The following is an 18,205-nucleotide window of genomic DNA, read 5'->3' as shown; positions in this document are numbered from 1 at the left end:
AACTTTATGACTCCTTACCTGATTTCAGGCGTAACAATCTCTGCTGCCAGACTGTCTGAAGATTCCTGACTTCCCAGAGGCATTAACCCTATAAATATGTAAACACGAATGCAAGGGTAAGAGAGAGCACACGAGTTCCTTTAGTTCCCATATGAAATCCTGCTTCGAGCATTAATTTTAACAGCTAAAATTTTTGTTTTAGTCAAGTAAAAGCTCATGTCACTGTTGCCTTCAATTACTATTATATCATTGTTAACAATTTTCAGGTGTACAATTGAATGACAATAAGTACATTCACTATGTTTAGAACCATCACCGCCGTCTATTTCCAAAAGTCATCACCCAAAACATAAATTCTGTAACAGTTAATCAGTAACTCCCCATTCCTTTATCCTTTACCCTCCTCATAAACTTTTACTTTCTGCCTCAATGAAGCTGCACATTCTAGATACCTCATAAAGGGGAATCACACCAGTATTTGTCCTTTTGTGTCTGGCTTATTTCACTTAACATGGTGTTTTAACAATTCATCTATGTAGTATTTATCAGAACTCCATTCCTTTTTATAGCTGAGTAATATTCCATTGTTTGTGCACAGCACCTTTTCTTTATCCACTCCTCTCTTGATGAACACATGGGTTATTTCTATCTTGTGGCTATTGTGGATAATGCTGCCATGAACACTGGCATACCAGTATCCGGTTGAGGCCTCGCGTTGAATTCTTTTGGGTATATACTTAGAAATGGAATTGCTAAATCCTATGGTAATACTATGTTTTAACTTTTTGAAGAACCACCAAACTCTTCCACAGTGGCTGCCCTCTTTTACGTTACCATCAGCAACGCAAGAGGTTTCCAGTTTCTCCGTACCCTCCCTAACACTTGTTACTTTCCTTTTCGGTAACAGCCAACCAAGTGAGTGTGAAGTAGCATCTCACTGTGCTTTATTTGCATTTCTCTAATGACTACTGATATTGAGCATCTTTTCATGTGCTTATTGGCCATTTGTGTATCTCTGAAAAAATGCCTATTCAATCCCTAAGCCCATTTGTAACTGAGTTGCTTTTTGTTGTTGTGACCTGGAGAAGCTCTTTAGATATTCTGGATGTCAATTACTTAATAGATACATGATTGGCAAATATTTTCTTCCATTTTGTGGGCTGACTTTTCACTCTGTTGATTGTGTCCTTTGATGTGCCAAAGTTTTTTATTTTGATGAAGCCCAATTTATCTCTTTTTTTCTTTTGTTGCCAAAGCATAGGCAACAAAAGAAAACACAGGCAAACTTGGCTTTATCAAAATGAACAGTTCCAAGGAATCACTGCCAAATCCAATGTCACGATGATTTTCCTCTTGTTTTCTTCTAAAAGTTCTCCAGTTTCAGCCCTTACATTTAGGTCTTTGACCCATTTTGAGTTCAATGTTGTATACAGTGTAAGGGTCCAACTTCATGCTTTTGGATGTGGTTCCAGTTTTTCTAGCACAACTTGTTGAAAAGACCTTCCTTTGCCCCACTGAATGGTCTTGGCGCTCTTGTTGACAGCTGACCACGTACGTGAGCATTTATTTTTGAGTACTCTTTTCTGCTTCATTGGTCTACATCTGTCTTCCTTATGACTACAGTGCACTGTTTTGATTATTCATTTCAAACTAAGTTTTGAAATTAGGAAGTATGGGTCTTACAACTTTTTCTTCTTTTTCAAGATTGTTTTGGTTATTTGGGGATCCTCGAGATTCCATATGAATTTTAGGATGGGTTTTTCTGTATCTGAAAACAATGCTGCTGGTATTTTAATAAGGATTGCACTGAATCCACAGGCTGTTTTTGGTAGTACTACCACCTTAACAATATTAAGTCTGACATGATTGCCTATGAGAAAAGCACTTTTCTCTCTGGATAAATGTCCCACAATAAATTGATACCAACTCCACATATCAGTTGAAAAAAAATCACTGATTTAGAAAGTCTGATGTAATTTTAAGAGGTTATGAGGAACTTTCTAGAATAAAATTTCCAGGTTTATTATTAACAAAGATGACTAAAGAAATGTTTATACTTTTGATCTAATAAAATCAAATATTTATATATAATTAAAATATAAAGTAGGCAAGTAAATTCGATCCCATAACTATTGACTGTCGACTGTCTGCCACAACATCTGGGTAACAGTCTGAAATCTGTATCAATTTCATGGCCTCTTCATCTATTTTTCATTTTCATCTATTAGTCCAATTATCTTAAAATGATTCTAATATTTATACTGACACAACTAGAAATAAATCACCTTGCTTGGGCTACTGAAATGGTCTTACCTTGAGTTGTGAGCTGCCCTTCTTGAGCCTGCACACAACGAAGCTCTTCAATGGTTTCCTTCAGAGAATCCCTTTCGGTTCTCAACCTCTGGCGAGATTAAAAACAAGGAAAGTCAGCTGCAAGTTTTGTGAGTTTATTCATTAGTGGTCTTTGCCTTACCTAATAAAATGATAAACAGCAGGAGACATGGATGTTTTGATCTTCTATGAAAAGATCATAGGAGGTGAAAGATAACAATTTTCTTCCATTTAACAATGCTGAATATCTACAGTGTGCAAGCAATGTGCTACCCACAGTTACATGTAAGTAATACAACTGTCTACCCGATCTTTAACAATAACTATCTAATTATGTACATACACTCATTTCATTAAACACCAAAAAATCAAACAAAGAATTTAAACATTCAAAGTCATGAAAAAGAAAATATTTTAAAAATATTCAAAATATGCTGACAACAAAAAGAATGATGTCTTCTATAATAATCATACAGAATATATACATAAATTTACAAAGTCATGAGCAAAATAATGTAAAAAAGCAATGGTGACAGAACTATAAATATATATAAAAGAAATTAGAATGGAAGTAAAAACATTCTTTTAATCTTTAATTTTAGATGTATTTCTAAAACGCAAATGCAAATCTTCAATTAATTTAAAAATAAATAGGATCTCTAATTTTTACATTCATAAATAGTTGGAATTAATATAATCAAAACAAGAACTGTCAGCCTTAATTTTAGTAGTGCTCAAACCCAAATGCCTAATATATACTCACATCCTTTTCTTTTTGAAGAGTGTCAACTTTTTCTTTTAGCCGCTTATATTCAAAATCTAATTTATCGGCTTTCTTCGATTCTTCAGACAATCTATTTTGCAGTTCTACTACCTGATACAGAAAGGTACCATTAATTTTATAATTTGAGACATTTGAAATTATCACTATTTTCTTCTAAATCCCTGAGGATATGTTTATTGATTTGAGAGTAAGAGGAAAGAGAGGAGGGAGAGAGGGAGGGAGAGGGAGGGAGGGAAGAAGAGAGAGGGAGGGATTGAGAAAGAGGAAGGGAGGGAAGAGAGAGAGAGAGAGGAGTAGAGAAAGGGAGAGATTGAGAGAGACAGACAGACAGAGACAGAGAGACATAGAATTGAGAGAGAAACCTTGACCGGTTGCCTGCCATACGCATCTGACCGGGGATCAAACCCACAACTAGGCATGTGCCCTGACTCGGGAGGGAACCTGCAACCTTCTGGTCCACTGGACGACACTACCCACCCAGCCAGTGCTCCCCACAGTTTTTTTTAAACGTATATGATACAGCAGCCTAACTGAATGGAGAGAACTAGAACAAAAACCAGTGCTATGAGTTCTGAAACCAGATCATCTAGAGTAACAATGTTCACAATGATGAAAAAAACATAAGGTTCTTCCATTTCCTGTAATATAGTTAACTGTGTAGTCTGAAATCCTTTAAGCATAAAGCAAAAGCAATGCTAGGGAAAAAATCCAATTATGTAGGTAAGCTTACAAGAAAGTAAATGAAATCCTCACTTGCTAACTGGAGTGGGAAGTACATGTGGAAAACCAGAGGCACAAATTGCCAAAACCAGGAACCCAGAGCTTTCACTTTAACAGGAGACAGGTGATTGTTAAACTACCTTGGGCTCTAAAAGATGATGAGTAAATAGGTTGGGGGGTGGGGGTGGGGGTGGGAATCCCTCAGCTGGAAAAATCAATATGGAAAGCTGCCTTTCTTAAAGTGGATGCACTGGGTTTAAAAAAGTATTAACTTGCAAATTTGTATTTATGACCCATCATAAAATTTTGCCACATACATGCCTCGTCTGTCAATGCTAAACCAAGCAATTAATTTTAAAGTCCTGCCCTGGCTGGGTCGCTCAGTTGGCTGGAGCGTCATCCCATACACCAAAAGGTTGCAGGTTCAATTCCCAGTCATGGCACATACCTAGGTTGCAGGTTCAATCTCTAGTGAGGATGTGTATGGGAGGCAATCAAACCTATTGATGTTTCTCTCTTTCCCTTCCCCTCTCTAAAATTAATAAACATATCCTTCAGTGAAGATTTATAAAATAAAAATTTTTAAATAAAACAGTCCTGGTTGTTAAATGCTGTGGAAAATCTTGCATAAGCAAAACACACACCGTCTGGAGGAATGCCACCTCCACGCAGGCCCCCCAATATTTCCCAAGGTAAAGATGAACCACACAAAATAGCAAAGACCAGAAAGAAATACGCCACTATGAACAATGGTCAGCAGAAAAACATTAACAGCAATAACAACAACAAAACAGCAGAATAAGGCCTCCAAGAACATCAGATTATAATTAGCAAATATACAATACTAAATTTAATACTTTAAACATAAATAAAGGAAATCTAAATTATGAAAGGAGTAAGAGACAAATCATCAGCCTGGTTTGAAAGTGTACCCAAAGACAACTTGAAGAAAGAAACATATTATCATTGAAAAATAAAATATATTAAGCTTTAGATCAGAATCAGAGAATTAGTGTACTATACAATTTCACTACAATATTTCTAGGTGAACATATCTTTTTATTTATTCTGTTATTCATTGTTAATACTAAATCTGATGTCCTTTATTAGTTCTGAAAAAAATTTTAGGCATCTTTTCCTTCAAATAATGTCTTTCTACCATTCCTGTCTTCTCTCTGGACTCTAATTAGATCATTTTTCCTCTTGATTTAACACCTTTTCATCTCATTTATAATTTCCTTCATCTACATTTATTGTGGGATATTTCTCAATTCTCAATCAAGTTCATTAATTCCTTCAACCTTGTTATATGTTAAAAATTTCATAATAAAGTGTTGGGGACAAAAGTATCCACCAAAAACTTGTCAGGGCTGATCTACTAAAACTTCCCCAACTTATTTTATTAAGCTAGTATAATTCTGATGCCAAAATCAGGTAAGGAAAGTATTAAATAGAAACTTTGAGACAAATTGTTCTAAGTAAAATTAACAAAGTAGATCTAACAATGTAAAAACAATAAATAAATGCACAATGACCAAATTAAGATTATCTCAGGAATGCAAAGATGGTTTAAACACAGACAATCTACACAACAGGAGTCTCTCAACAGGTGCAGGAAAAGTAGTTGATTAAATTCAACACCCATTTAAGCCCTGGCTGAGCGCCAGCCTCTGAACCAAAAGGTTTAAGGGCCAGGTCCCCAGTTGGGCACATGCGAGGGGCAGTCTCACTCTTAAGATACACACCCTAAGCAAATGGAATTTCTTTATCCTAGTAAAAGGTAGCCAGAAAAAACTATGGCAATCCTTACACTAGTAAAACATAAAATCAACAAAAAGTGGTTGTTTACTATTTTTGCTTCTTTTTAATTTTATTTACTTATTTATTTTTAGAGAGAGGTGAAGGGAGGGAGAAAGAGAAACATCAATGTGTGGTTGCCTCTCGAGCACCCTCTACTGGGGACCTGGCCCACAACCCAGGCATGTGCCCTGACTGGGAATCCAACCAGTGACCCTTTGATTTGCAGGCCAGCACTCAATCCACGGAGCCACAGCAGCCAGGGCTTATTTTTGCTTCTATTTAAAATTTTATTAAAGGTCAGACCTGCTGATTAAAAAGAAAAAGAGAGTACAGAGTAGAAAACAAGAAATAAAACTGCTCTTTATTTGTATATCACTTAACCAAAAGATTCAGTTGACATTATTAGAATATGAGAATTTGGTAAAGTTGTAAAATCAGTGTATAAAAATCAGTATCAATCAGATAAATGAGCAACAAATTGAAAATGCTATCCTTTCTTTTGCTAATTGCATTTACAAAGACCTAATACATAAAATGTGTGCATGATAGCCCGAAGAAAAGTATAAAACTTAATTGAAAGATACTGAAGAACTAATAAACAGAAAGATATTATATTCACTGATAGGAATATTATGGTCAAAAGTATTTCAGTTATCCCCCATGTTAATCACTTTGGAGACTAATTTAACAATATCTAATTAAATGAACATATTCTAAGAAATTCCATACAGGTAAACTCTCACACATGTATAGAAGAGGTAATGTTCAATACTATTTATTCACAGTGGCATTTCTTGTAATATAAAATAAAAAGTTGAAACCTCTTATCTGTCCCTCCACAGAAAAATCAGTGAATTGTGGTATAGTCATATATAATGAATGAAATAAAACTATATACCTATCAACATAAATAAATCTCACAAATATACTACTGAGCAAAAGTAAACTGCAGTAGAGTTCTTTCAATTTATCACTTATACAGAGTGGAGCAAAAGCAGGTTTACAGTTGTCCATATAGAAAACAATACAATAATTAATAAATAAGAATACAAGAATAAACTTTTTTGTGTAGTCATAGCTGTAAACCTACTTTTGCCCAACCCTGTATAGCTTTAAAACATGTCAACATGCTATAAATTTTATATACATACATATTAATAAATATACATATGCAGCAAAAGAAGAGAGCAGTGATTTTTAACCGGTGTGCCTCAAAAACTTTTAAGTATGCAATACCCGACTATGCAGTCAGGGGCACTAACCTCTTTCCCCTGAGACCACAGGTGGCAAACACAAGGCCCTCCACCTTGTTTTATCCAGTCCAGCACCTTGTTTCTACCCGGTGGCAGCACCGAGCTCTCGCTTAACAGTTACGGAATAGTTACATGTATACAGTCCCAAAATTACATTCAGCCCTTTGAAGGCAACTGCGAGGCTGATGTGACCCCCCAATGAAAATGAGTTTGACACCCCTGTCCTAGATTGTCAAATAAAAAATGACAACAGCCAACACAACAATAGCCATCCAGTGTGAATGAATCAAAATTACACTTTTTTTTTTGGTCAGATCGGCAAAAAATGTAACATGTTTTTGGAGTGCTGCAGGATTCTGGTAATTAGCTGTGTGTGCCATGAGACGAAAGTAGCTGGAAATCGCTGGACTAGAGAGATGCACAGTAATGAAAACCACAAGCAGCACAGGGGTTACTACAATGAGGGGAAGAGTATGTTTTATTTGTTAAGCGTGGACACATATTATTCTTTTACTTTTGTGTATTTCTTAAGTATTATGTAATAAAATAAAAAATTAAAAGCAATAAAAGGACCTGCCATGGAGACCCATCAGTAAGCCCTGGAGAAGAACTACTGTATTTTTCGGACCATAAGACGCACCTAGATTTTAGAGGAGGAAAACAGGCAAAAAAAGTTTGAAGCAAAAAATGTGGTAAAATATTTAATAACATAAATAACCATCCCCCCAAGCAAGCCAGGTAAGCTACATTCAGACTATAAGATGCACCCCCATTTTCCTCCCAAATTTTGGGGGGGAAAAGTGCATCTTATAGTTCAAAAATTACGGTAAGTTTCACAGGTAAAAATCAGAGTACCATAAAAACCAAAGTCAGCAGATTTTTGATAAGCCATAGTGTTATAATGGAGAACCTGCTTGAGAATGGCGTTTGGAAACTTTGTCCCTCTTCTTTTACCTGTCTCTTATATGTCTCAAGTTGGCTTCGAGCTGCATTGGCTTTTCTTAACTCTTCCTCTAGACTGACAGTGTTCTGCATATACATAGTATTCTTCTCTTCTAAGAGTTTAACCTGCCGCCTCAAATCACCCAGATCTTCTAGCTTCTTTTTATAGGATTCCACTTGGCCTTCTAGTTTAGACACTTTATCAGAAGAATGTCTAGAATAAGATGGAAAATCAGAAATGAGAATACATCTACAGTTATACAGCTGTTATAGACATTGCTAAATACACCGAGAGGGACTGCCAGACAATAACATGTTCTTAATGAGATTGTAAGACCAAAGATGAGTCCAGGTTAATGTTTTGCTTAGGTTAAAAAATGTAGCCAAATTACAGCAAAAACTGTAATGACAAATGTTATATAATTTAAGGAAAGCAAGTCTGTGTGTGGGGAGCAGGTAGCCAGCAGAGACACATGTGGTAATACAAAAGCAGAACAAATTGTGCAGTGTCCAAAGGATTTGGCAATCAGAACATCATTAGTGACCCCAGAACAGATGTTTCAGTGGAGTACTTAGAGCAGGTGGGGGTGACTTTTAGGAGGTTAAGGAGAGAACATCAGTTTCACTCTGTGTTATCTAAATTTGTTCTGGAAGGAAGAACACAGTAACAAGTTTCCCTCTTTTTCTAAGATGAGAGAGATCTACACATAAATATACGCCAAGAAAGAAGATTCAAATGCGAAGAGAAATGATAACTGACTGTAACAGTCTGTCGCTGTGTGAGTGAGAAGCATTGACACCCAGAGCACAGAAGAAGTCAGCACTGGACAGGAGGAAGAATAACAAGTCTATATTCCAGAAGCAAAAAGAGAAAATTAGTGGGAGTGTAGGGCCGTTAGGAAGTGCAGGAGATAAAGGACACGAAGAGTCTGCAGTTCCTGGCCTCTTCCCTCCACTCAGCAGGAGACAATGTCATCTACTGAGGCCGAGGCACGGGAGCACGGGGGTGGGGTGGGCGTGCAGGTGAGACGAGTTACGGAAACACATCACAGCTGTGGGGGAAATGGGAGACAGGGCTATCTACTGGTGAGCAGTAGAATGGTGGACCAGTGGTAAGAACCTAGTGAAGAGTAAAGCTCATTAATTCGTAGGACAAAACTGTATCACTATGTGAATTTCTCTATTTGTTCTCAGTATTCAAAGAGCAAAAGTGTAAACTACAGACAGTTGGAATGAGCCAACAGAGGACAGATTATACTAGAACTGGACAGGTGGAAAAATGAGGTGGCAGGCAGTAAGGTACCTAGTGAGAGACTATTTGAGGTGCAGATAAAAAAGTCCAGCAAGGACATGAAGCCTTGTCAGGCACGACGTTATCTGAGAAAAAGGAAGACCAAGTGACTGCAGGAGTCAAAATGAAAGAGAAAGAGTAGTAATAAGAAAAGCTCCAGAGCTGGAACAAGTATAAAGTGATGGTCAGAGAGTAACTTCCATTTGACAAATATTTATACAGCACTTATTTGCCGGCTACTCTTCCAAGTGTTTACAAATATAAACTTACTTAATCCCACACATAAATCTGAGGCAGGTATGTGTATTAGTTCCACTTTGCAAATGAGGAAATGGTTGCAGGGAAGTTAAACAAATGATAGCACGGACATCGAGATCCAGGAGGTCTGGCCCTTAGACACCCCGCTATGCTCAGAGACCCTCGAGTCTGTAATACTGGTGGAAGAACTGTTTGGGTGGTGAGGGGTCTGAGATTCTGCAAAGACGGGAAGGTTGTTTACCTAAGAACATCTATTTCATCTTTTAGAGACTGAGCGTCATCTGCCAAAGTGGTTAGTTCATCATTCTGCTGCCGAAGTTCAGAGACTTCCTTTTCTAACTCTTCACAGCGTATTCGATAATCATCTTTGGCTGCTTCTAGTCTGTAACCAAAACAAAATAAACCAAGAAAGTACTATTTACTGTCTAATAATTCTCCTTAGAACAGTAAGCAAAAATAAAAAGCATTAAAATAAACTCTTCCTGAGTTTGTCTCCTCTGTTTTGTGATCATGAACTATAATTCTAAGTTTTAATTACCCTAAAAATGGGTTCCACTGTTCCAAGGCTTGTGAAAAGATAAAACCTAGTTACCATTCCTGTATTCAGAGAGTTACACATCAAGTAATATTTTTCAAAATACAGCAGACAGAATTTATTTAAATATTATTTTTAATTATGCAATTTATATCCTTTGTTGAAAATTTTAAAAATACAGAAAAGCAAAAAAAGATAAAAACCATGTATTAATCAAAACAGAAAACTACTATTAACAATTGTGGAATACATCCTCAAGTCTAATTTCTATTCATAGATCTTAATTCCCCCAAACATACAAAATACTATTTTTACTTCTTAGTATGTTTTGCTTAACATAAATGCTTCATTTAGATTTATAAGATTCTTCATCTCTCATGTCACAAATATTTATCATTGATTATTTCCTGTTAATATTACTTATGTAAGTATTTAATGTACACAAATTCTTTGTTTTTATGTAACTCAATTGATGAATCTTATAATATATAGTTCCCACTTTTAGTATACGATTAGAAATTTTTTCCCCTTTTAATCCTATATTGTCTGTTAGTACATATGGTTTCATTTTTAACATTAAAATTCTCAATTTCCCTGGAATTTATTTTGGTATACAATGTAATAGAATTTATTTTGGTATGTAATATAATGTAATATAATGTTTATAATCTAACTTTTCCCACCAAAATATCTACCAATTGTCCCCAAACCATTTAACAAATAATTTAATCTTTCTCTTTTTGTTGATTAGAAAAACACCACCTTTAGTGTATTACACACTTTTACATATACTTGGGTTTCTAGATCTTCATTTGTGTCACTGATTTCTCTATAATTTGCTGCATCAGTGCCAAGCCATTTTAATTAGTACAGGTTTATAACACATTTCAACGCTGAATATGGTAGGTACTCCCTCATTAAACTTTGTTCTCAAAATGTTCTGGGAATCTCTTGCTCATTAACGCTTCTAGAAGAGCATAAAATTTAAATTGGAATTAAGTTCAAATCATATAAGTCCCTAATATTACAGTAGTCCCAACTTATCCGTGATGGGTATATTCCAAGCCCCCCAGTGAATACCTGAAACCGTGGATAGTACCAAACGTTATATATACTACGTTATTTCCTAAACATACATACCTTTTCACTTTAACGAAGACCTTTACAGCTTTTTTTTGGCAGATGTGAGCTGCCGGCAACACTACCTGTTGCATTTTAGGGCCTTTATTAAAATAATGGCTACCTGAACAAGAACGCTGGGATATTGCAACAGTTCATCTGATAACTGAGACAGCCACTAAGTGACTAATGGGTGTGTAGTTAGTATACAGGATGGATACAATGGACAAAGGGATGATTCATGAGATTTCAACATACTACTGAGAAGAGTGTACAATTTAAGTTATGAGTTACTTATTTCTGGAATTTTCCATTTAATATTTTTAGACTGCAGTTGACCGCGGGTAACTGGAACCACAGAAAGTGACTGTGGCTAAGGTGGGCCTATTGTACTTTTAATTTTTTTTTAGGTACTCATATATGGGAGTTTTTTTCTGATGATGTAACTAGTTACTGCTAAAAAAGCTTATGATCAGTATAAATGTCTCACAGGTACCCTCCCCCTATTACATGTTTACTGGTTCTAAGAACTTTTCAGTTGATTCTCTTGTATGTTCCAGGTAGACAAACATAAAACCTACAAATGTTCTGACTTTCCAATATTCTCATCTCATTTCTTTTTATTTCATTTTCTAGGAAAGTAGTAACAACTCAATCTTATGTAGCATCTGCATGCCAGGCAATATTGTCAGTACTTTACATACACTAACTCATTTAATATTTAACTTACTTAACACTTATTTAAAATTCTAGAAGGTAGATAATACTATTAGACCACCTGATAGCGGAGGAAATGCAGGCATGCCCAAGTCTACACAGTTACTAAGTGGCAAAACCAGGATTTTTTAAATGTCTAGAAAAGTCAAATAGATTAATACTCATTCTTATATATCTGACTATAAAGAATAATAAAAATATTAAGACATATCAAAATATTGTATTGGTAATACATTTGAATTGTTAAATTACTTCAAAACACAATACTGTAGTATATATTCTGAAAGTATTTCCTGTATAATGAAAATGTAAGACAATGCTAAATACTATATTTTGCCGTGTAAATGTCCACCCACGGTTTTCTGGGCATTGTACACAGGATTATTATACCCGTGGTATGTAACCAATTACGTCCATGTATAATGCACATCCTTATTTTCCCCTCAAAAATTACACACGGCAAAATACAGCACTACTTTCCCAAAACCATTTTGAAGATAAATTTATTTATTTGTTTGTTTATTTAATTTTTAGTGAGGGGAAGGGAGGGAGAAAGTGGAGAAGAAACATCAAAGTGTAGTTGCCTCTTGTGCCCCCTCCTGGGGACCTGGCCTGCGACCCAGGCATGTGCCCTGACTGGGAATAGAACGGGAGACCCTTTGGTTTGCAGGCCAGAGTTCAATCCACTCCACTGAGCCACACCAGCCAGGGTCCAAAACTATATTTTAAAAACTGGCCACAATTCTGCCCAAGATGGCAGCATAGAAGGACAATGAACACACCCCCTCCCATAAACACACTGTATTTACAACTACAGAGCAATTTCCTCTCAAGAACTGAGGGCAACTGAACAGCTTCTGCACAGCTTCTACGTGGAAAGAGAGACCACATAGAAATGGGTAGGGGAAACTCTGACAAAGTATAGTGGAAAACTACTCCCAGTGCATCACCTGCAGGGGAGAGGGATCACCTACTCTCCTGCCTGGGGGCATACTCAGACAAGAGTGGTTTAAAGGGCACCTAGACTATAAGGGGAAAAGTTCATTTAACAACCCTAGAGAATTAGTCAAACAGGAGGGGGGCCGCGGACATTCTTCCATTGCAGGAAGTATAGGAAGCACCCGTTGTTGCTCCCCTTTAACCTTAAACTCACAGGCAAGAACATGATCCAGGGATTCTAGCCAGTCAGCCAAGGCTGTCAGACAGCACACCAGGCCCTAGGCTCATACCCGCTGCTTGGAGTGTCCCTGAGACTCCCCACAGACTGTACCCTTTCCAGCCACAGCTCGGGATGCTGGCTAGGCTTTGTCCCAAGAACTCCCCTTAGCCCTGTGCCCATTCCAATTACACCCCTGGGCCCTGATGTGGCTTACCTTATGACAGCCTTCTCCAGCTCCAGCTTCCAGCCCATCTGCCAAGGTGTCCCTATAGTGGCTTGCCCAGGGATACCCCGGCTCTAACCTACCCTCGTTATAGCTCCCTGCCTGGTGCCACTTGTACCTAGGAATTCCTGCAGCTCCCACCACTTCAGTTCCAGCTGCAAGCCCCAGTGCAGCTTGTGCCCAGGACTCCCCTTGGCCTGAGTCCACTCCAAATACAGCTCCAACTGGCCTGCCAAGGAAACCCCAGTGTCTGGCTTGCCCTCGGAACTTCCTGCAGCCTGTGCCTGCCACAACTATAGCTCCACTCAGCCTGACAAGGTGGCCCCACTGCAGCTTGACCCCAGGACGACCCATGACTTCATCCTTAGCTGGCTCCAGCTCCAGCCACTGCTGGCCCACCACGGCAGCCACAGCAGCTCGCAGCAGCTCTCAGCAGCCGGCTCCAAGTCTAGCTGGCCTGCCAAAAGGCACCCAGCTCACACAGTCTACGAAGGGGAAGCTCTTACACAGGCCACTACTTTGAGAACAGGAGAGGCTGCTGTTTTGCCTAATTCACAGAAATAAACTCAGAGACAGCAAAATAAGGTGACACAGAAATATGTTCCAACTGAAAGAACAAGACAAAACCCCAGAGAAAGAACTAAATGAATCAGAGAGAAGCAACCAATAAAACAGAGAGTTCAAAACACTGGTTATAAGGATGCTCAGTGAACTCGGGAGAAGAACTGGCAAAACAATCAGAACTGAATACAATAACTGTAGTAAAAATACACTAGAAGGAATCAACAGCAGATTAGCTGATGCAGAAGAACAAGTCAGGGAGGTGAAAGACAAGTTAGTGGAAATCACTCGACCAGAATAGCAAAAAGAGAATTTTAAAAAATGAAGATCGTTTAAAGGACAACATCAAGCATACCAACATTTCTCTCCTTTCTCCTTGGTGAAAAGAGAGAAAGGGACAGAAGAACTATTTGAAGATATAAAGGCTGAAAAGTTCCCCAATCTGGTTAAGTAAACAGACATCCAAGTCCAGGAAGCACAGAGAGTCCCAAACAAGATGAACCCACAGAGGCCCACACCAAGACACACCATAATAAAAATGGCAAAAGTCCATTAAAAGCAGCAGGAGAAAAGCAGCTAGTTATATACAAGGGCTTCTCCAAGAGACTATGAACTAATTTTCCAACAGAAACTTTGCAGGCCAAAAGGAAATGGCACAATGTATTCAACGTGATAAAAGAAAAAAAAACCTATAGGCAAGAATATTCCATCAAGCAAAATTATCATTCAGAACTGAAGAGCTAAAAGAGTTTCCCAGACTAGCAAAAGCTAAAGGAACTTGTCACCATGTAACTAGCATTGCAAGACATGCTAAAGGGGCAACTTTAAAAGAAAAAGGCCAAAACTAAATATGTACGAAAATATAGGAAAGCAAAGTTCTTACTAATAAAGGCAAACATTTCATAAATATAATAAATCAACCAATTATCAAGATAGTATGAACGTGAAAAGACAAAAAATAGTAAGAGCATGTGTAAGTACAGTAATAAACCAAGGAACTCACACATGCACAAGATGTGAAATACGATGTCAAAACATAAGTGTGGGGGTGTGAGTACAAAATGTGGTGCTTTCAGAAAGCATTTGAACCTAAGCAACCTCATCTTAAAACAGACTACTATAAACACAGCTTGTGTGTTATCTATGAATTTTATGGTAACCACAAACCAAAATCCTATAGTAAATACACAAAAAATAAGGAAAAAGGAACCCAACTAAATCACTAAACAAAGTCATTAGTGTACAAGAAAAGAGAGCAAGAGAAGAAAGGAATAGAGAACTACAAGAACAATCAGAAAATAACTAATAAAATGATAATAAGTACATACGTATTCATAATTACTTTAAATGTAGGTGGGCCAACTGCTTCAATCAGAAGACACAGGGTGGCTAAAGAGATTAAAAACAAGACCTGTGGATATTCTGCCCACAAGAGGCTCACTTCAGACGGAAAGACACACAGAGGCTAAAAGTAAAGGGATGGAAAAAGGTATTTCATGTAGATGCAAACAAAGAGAAAGCTGAGGCAGTGACACTTGTATCAGATAAAACTGACTTTAAAAGAAAGACTGTAACAATAGACAAATGGCACTGCATAATGATAAAGGGATCAATCCAGGAAGATATATAACACTTCTAAACACCTATGCACCCAATGTAGAAGCCCCTAAGTATATAAAGCAATTATTAATGAACACAAAGGGAGAAATCGATAGTACCACCATCACAGTAGCAGACTTTAACATCCCACTTACAGCAATGGATAGGTCAACCAGACAGAAAATCAACAAGGAAACAGTGGCCTTCAATGATACCTAGGACCAGAAAGACTTAATAAACAGCAGAATACACATTTTTTCAGGTGCACATGGACCATTTTCCAAGACAAAACACATTAGGTCCCAAAACTAGTCTCAGTAAATTTAACAAGACTGAAACCATATCAAGCATCTTCTTTGAATAAAATGATATGAAACTTGAAATCAATTACAAGAGGAAAACTGGAAAAAACCTATAAACACATGGAGGCTAAATAACATCTTACTAAATATTCAATGGGTTAGTGAACAAAATCAAGGAGCAAATTAAAAAGTATCTTGAAAAAAATGAAAATGGAAACACAATAATCCAAAATCTCAGGGACACAGCAAAAGCACTTCTAAGAGAAAACGTCATAACAACACAGGAAACAAGAAAAATCTCAAATAAACAATCTAAACGTATACCTAAAAGAACTAGAAAAAGAACAAACTAAACACAAGTAGAAGGAAGGAAATAATAAAGAACAGAGCAGAAATATATGAGACAAAAAAAACAAACACTGTACAGAAAAGATCAATGAAACCAAGAGTTGGTTCTTTGAAAAGATAAAACTGATCAACCTTCTGCAAGACTTAACCAAGAAAGAGAGGGCCCAAATAAGTAAAATCATACTTCAAAGAGAAGCGACAACCGACACCCCAGGAGTACAAAGAATAAGAGAATACTATGAACAATTATATGCTAATAAATCTGACAACATAGAAGAAATGGGTAAATTCACAGAAACATAATCTTCCAAGACTGAATCAGAAACAAAGATAAAATCCACATACACCAATTACCAGAAATGAAATTGAATCAGTAATGAAAAAGCTCCCAACAAACAAAAGTCCAGGACCAGACCATCTCACAGTTGAATTCTACCAAGGATTCAAAGAATCAATACGTATCCTTCTCAAACTATTCCAAAAAATTGAAAAGGCGGGGAAGATGCCTAAAACTCATTCTACAAAGCCAGCACTGCACTGATACCAAAACCACACAAAGATACAAAAAAAATAAATAAAAGAAAGAAAGTTACAGCCCATAACCATCTTCAACAAAATGTTCGCAAACCATATTCAGCAATACATCAAAAAGATCATGCAGCATGATCAAATGGGATTTAATGCAAAGATGCAAGGATGGTTCGATATCCACAAACCAATCAAGGTGACATACCGCATAAAATGAAGTAGGAAAATTATAGGACCATATCAATAGATGCAGAAAAAACATTTATTATACATGTGCATTTATAATAAAAACTCAATAAAGTGGGTATAGAAGAAACATACCTCAACATAATAAAGGCCATATATGACAAACCCACAGCTAACATACTCAACAGTCAAAAACTGAAAGCTTTTTCTCCAAGATCAGGAACAAGACAAGGATGTCCATTCTCACCACTCTTCTTTAACACAGTATTGGAGTCCTTGCCACAGCAAGCAGACAAGAAAATGAAATAAAAGTATATAAACTAGAAAGGAAGAAGTAAAATTGTTACTATTTGCAGATGACATACTATACATATAAAACCCGATTAGGACTGATAAATGAATTCAATAAACTTACAAGATACAAAATATTCAGGAATCTGAATATTATGTTTCTAAGCATCAATAACAAACTACCTGAAAGAGAAATTAAGAAAACAACCCCATTTACAATTGCAATGGAAAATACCTAGAAATAAATTTAACCAAGGTTCTAAAAGACCTGTATTGTGAAAACTACAAGAAAGTGATGAAAGAAATTAAAGACACAAATAAATGGAAGTATAAACAGTACTCATGAATCAGAAAAATTATTATTGTTAAAATGTCCATACTACCCAGAGCAATATATAGATTCAATGCAATCTCTATCAAAATACCAATGGCATTTTTCTCAGAACAGAAACAAATAATACTAGAATTTATATAGAAGCAACAAAAGACTCTGAATAGCCAAAGAGATCTTGAGAAAAAGAAAATTGGGAGGTATGACACACCATGATTTCAAACTACACTTACAAAGCTACAGTAATCAAAACAGTATGCTGACCTTCCTGTCAAGATGGCTGTGTAGACAGACATGGCTCGGCTCTTCGCACAACCACAGCAAAATTACAACAAAGATATAGAACCACCATTGTTCAGAACCGACACAGATCCAACTGAATCAAAGTGTGACAACTAGGGACTAAAGAAACTACATCTACCCAGACTGGTAGGAAGGGCGAAGATACGGAATGGGCCGGTCCCAAATCCACCTGTGGTAGATAAGTATTCGGGAGGGATTCTGAGATGTGAGCTGGTTCAGCTCCACACCAGATTCCCCCAGCCCAGGGTTCCAGTGCCAGGAAGATAAGTCCCTACAACTTCTAGCTGCAAAAATGAGTCAGGTTTGGGTCAGTGGAAGAAATTGCTGGAGCCCCAAGCAGTTCCTCTTAAAGAAACCACACACAGCCTCCCCTACTTAGACTCATTCCCTCTGGGCTCCAGTGACAGGGTTGTGGCTTGAGGGGCACCAGTGGCATGCAGGGGCAGCCTGAGGTATATGGCTTCAAGGTGAGCGGAGGCCACTGTTCCTTTTCTGGGCCCTACCCCCACAGAGCTGGCAGACTGGCGCCTTACCTAAGATTCCATCAACCTAGCTCACACTGTTTGACTCACTTTGGGGATTGCCAGAGACTCTACCCCACCCAACTCAGGGGCCTACCTAAGC

At 37.3% G+C, this 18,205-nt stretch overlaps 1 protein-coding gene across 6 annotated transcripts in view; it reads right to left on the bottom strand.

Annotated features, from left to right (window-relative positions):
- Positions 1-18,205, bottom strand: part of HOOK3 (hook microtubule tethering protein 3) — an 86,433-nt gene that overhangs the window by 29,111 nt on the left and 39,117 nt on the right. For all 6 annotated transcript variants that reach the window (XR_008425895.1, XR_008425894.1, XM_024578785.3 and 3 more), the window contains exons 10-14: positions 9,621-9,761; positions 7,843-8,044; positions 3,095-3,205; positions 2,314-2,401; positions 19-88 (exon numbers count right to left, since the gene is read on the bottom strand). Coding sequence is in view for 4 of the 6 variants with exons in the window: in XM_024578785.3 (XP_024434553.2) it covers positions 19-88; positions 2,314-2,401; positions 3,095-3,205; positions 7,843-8,044; positions 9,621-9,761 (612 nt within the window). In the remaining 2 variants the exon portion in view is untranslated. The remainder of the gene's footprint in view (positions 1-18; positions 89-2,313; positions 2,402-3,094; positions 3,206-7,842; positions 8,045-9,620; positions 9,762-18,205) is intronic.

Source organism: Desmodus rotundus, chromosome 13 (assembly GCF_022682495.2).
Source record: "Desmodus rotundus isolate HL8 chromosome 13, HLdesRot8A.1, whole genome shotgun sequence".
Taxonomy (NCBI): domain Eukaryota; kingdom Metazoa; phylum Chordata; class Mammalia; order Chiroptera; family Phyllostomidae; genus Desmodus; species Desmodus rotundus.
Note: the sequence above shows the minus strand (reverse complement) of the source record. Positions and strands in the feature narration are given on the sequence as shown.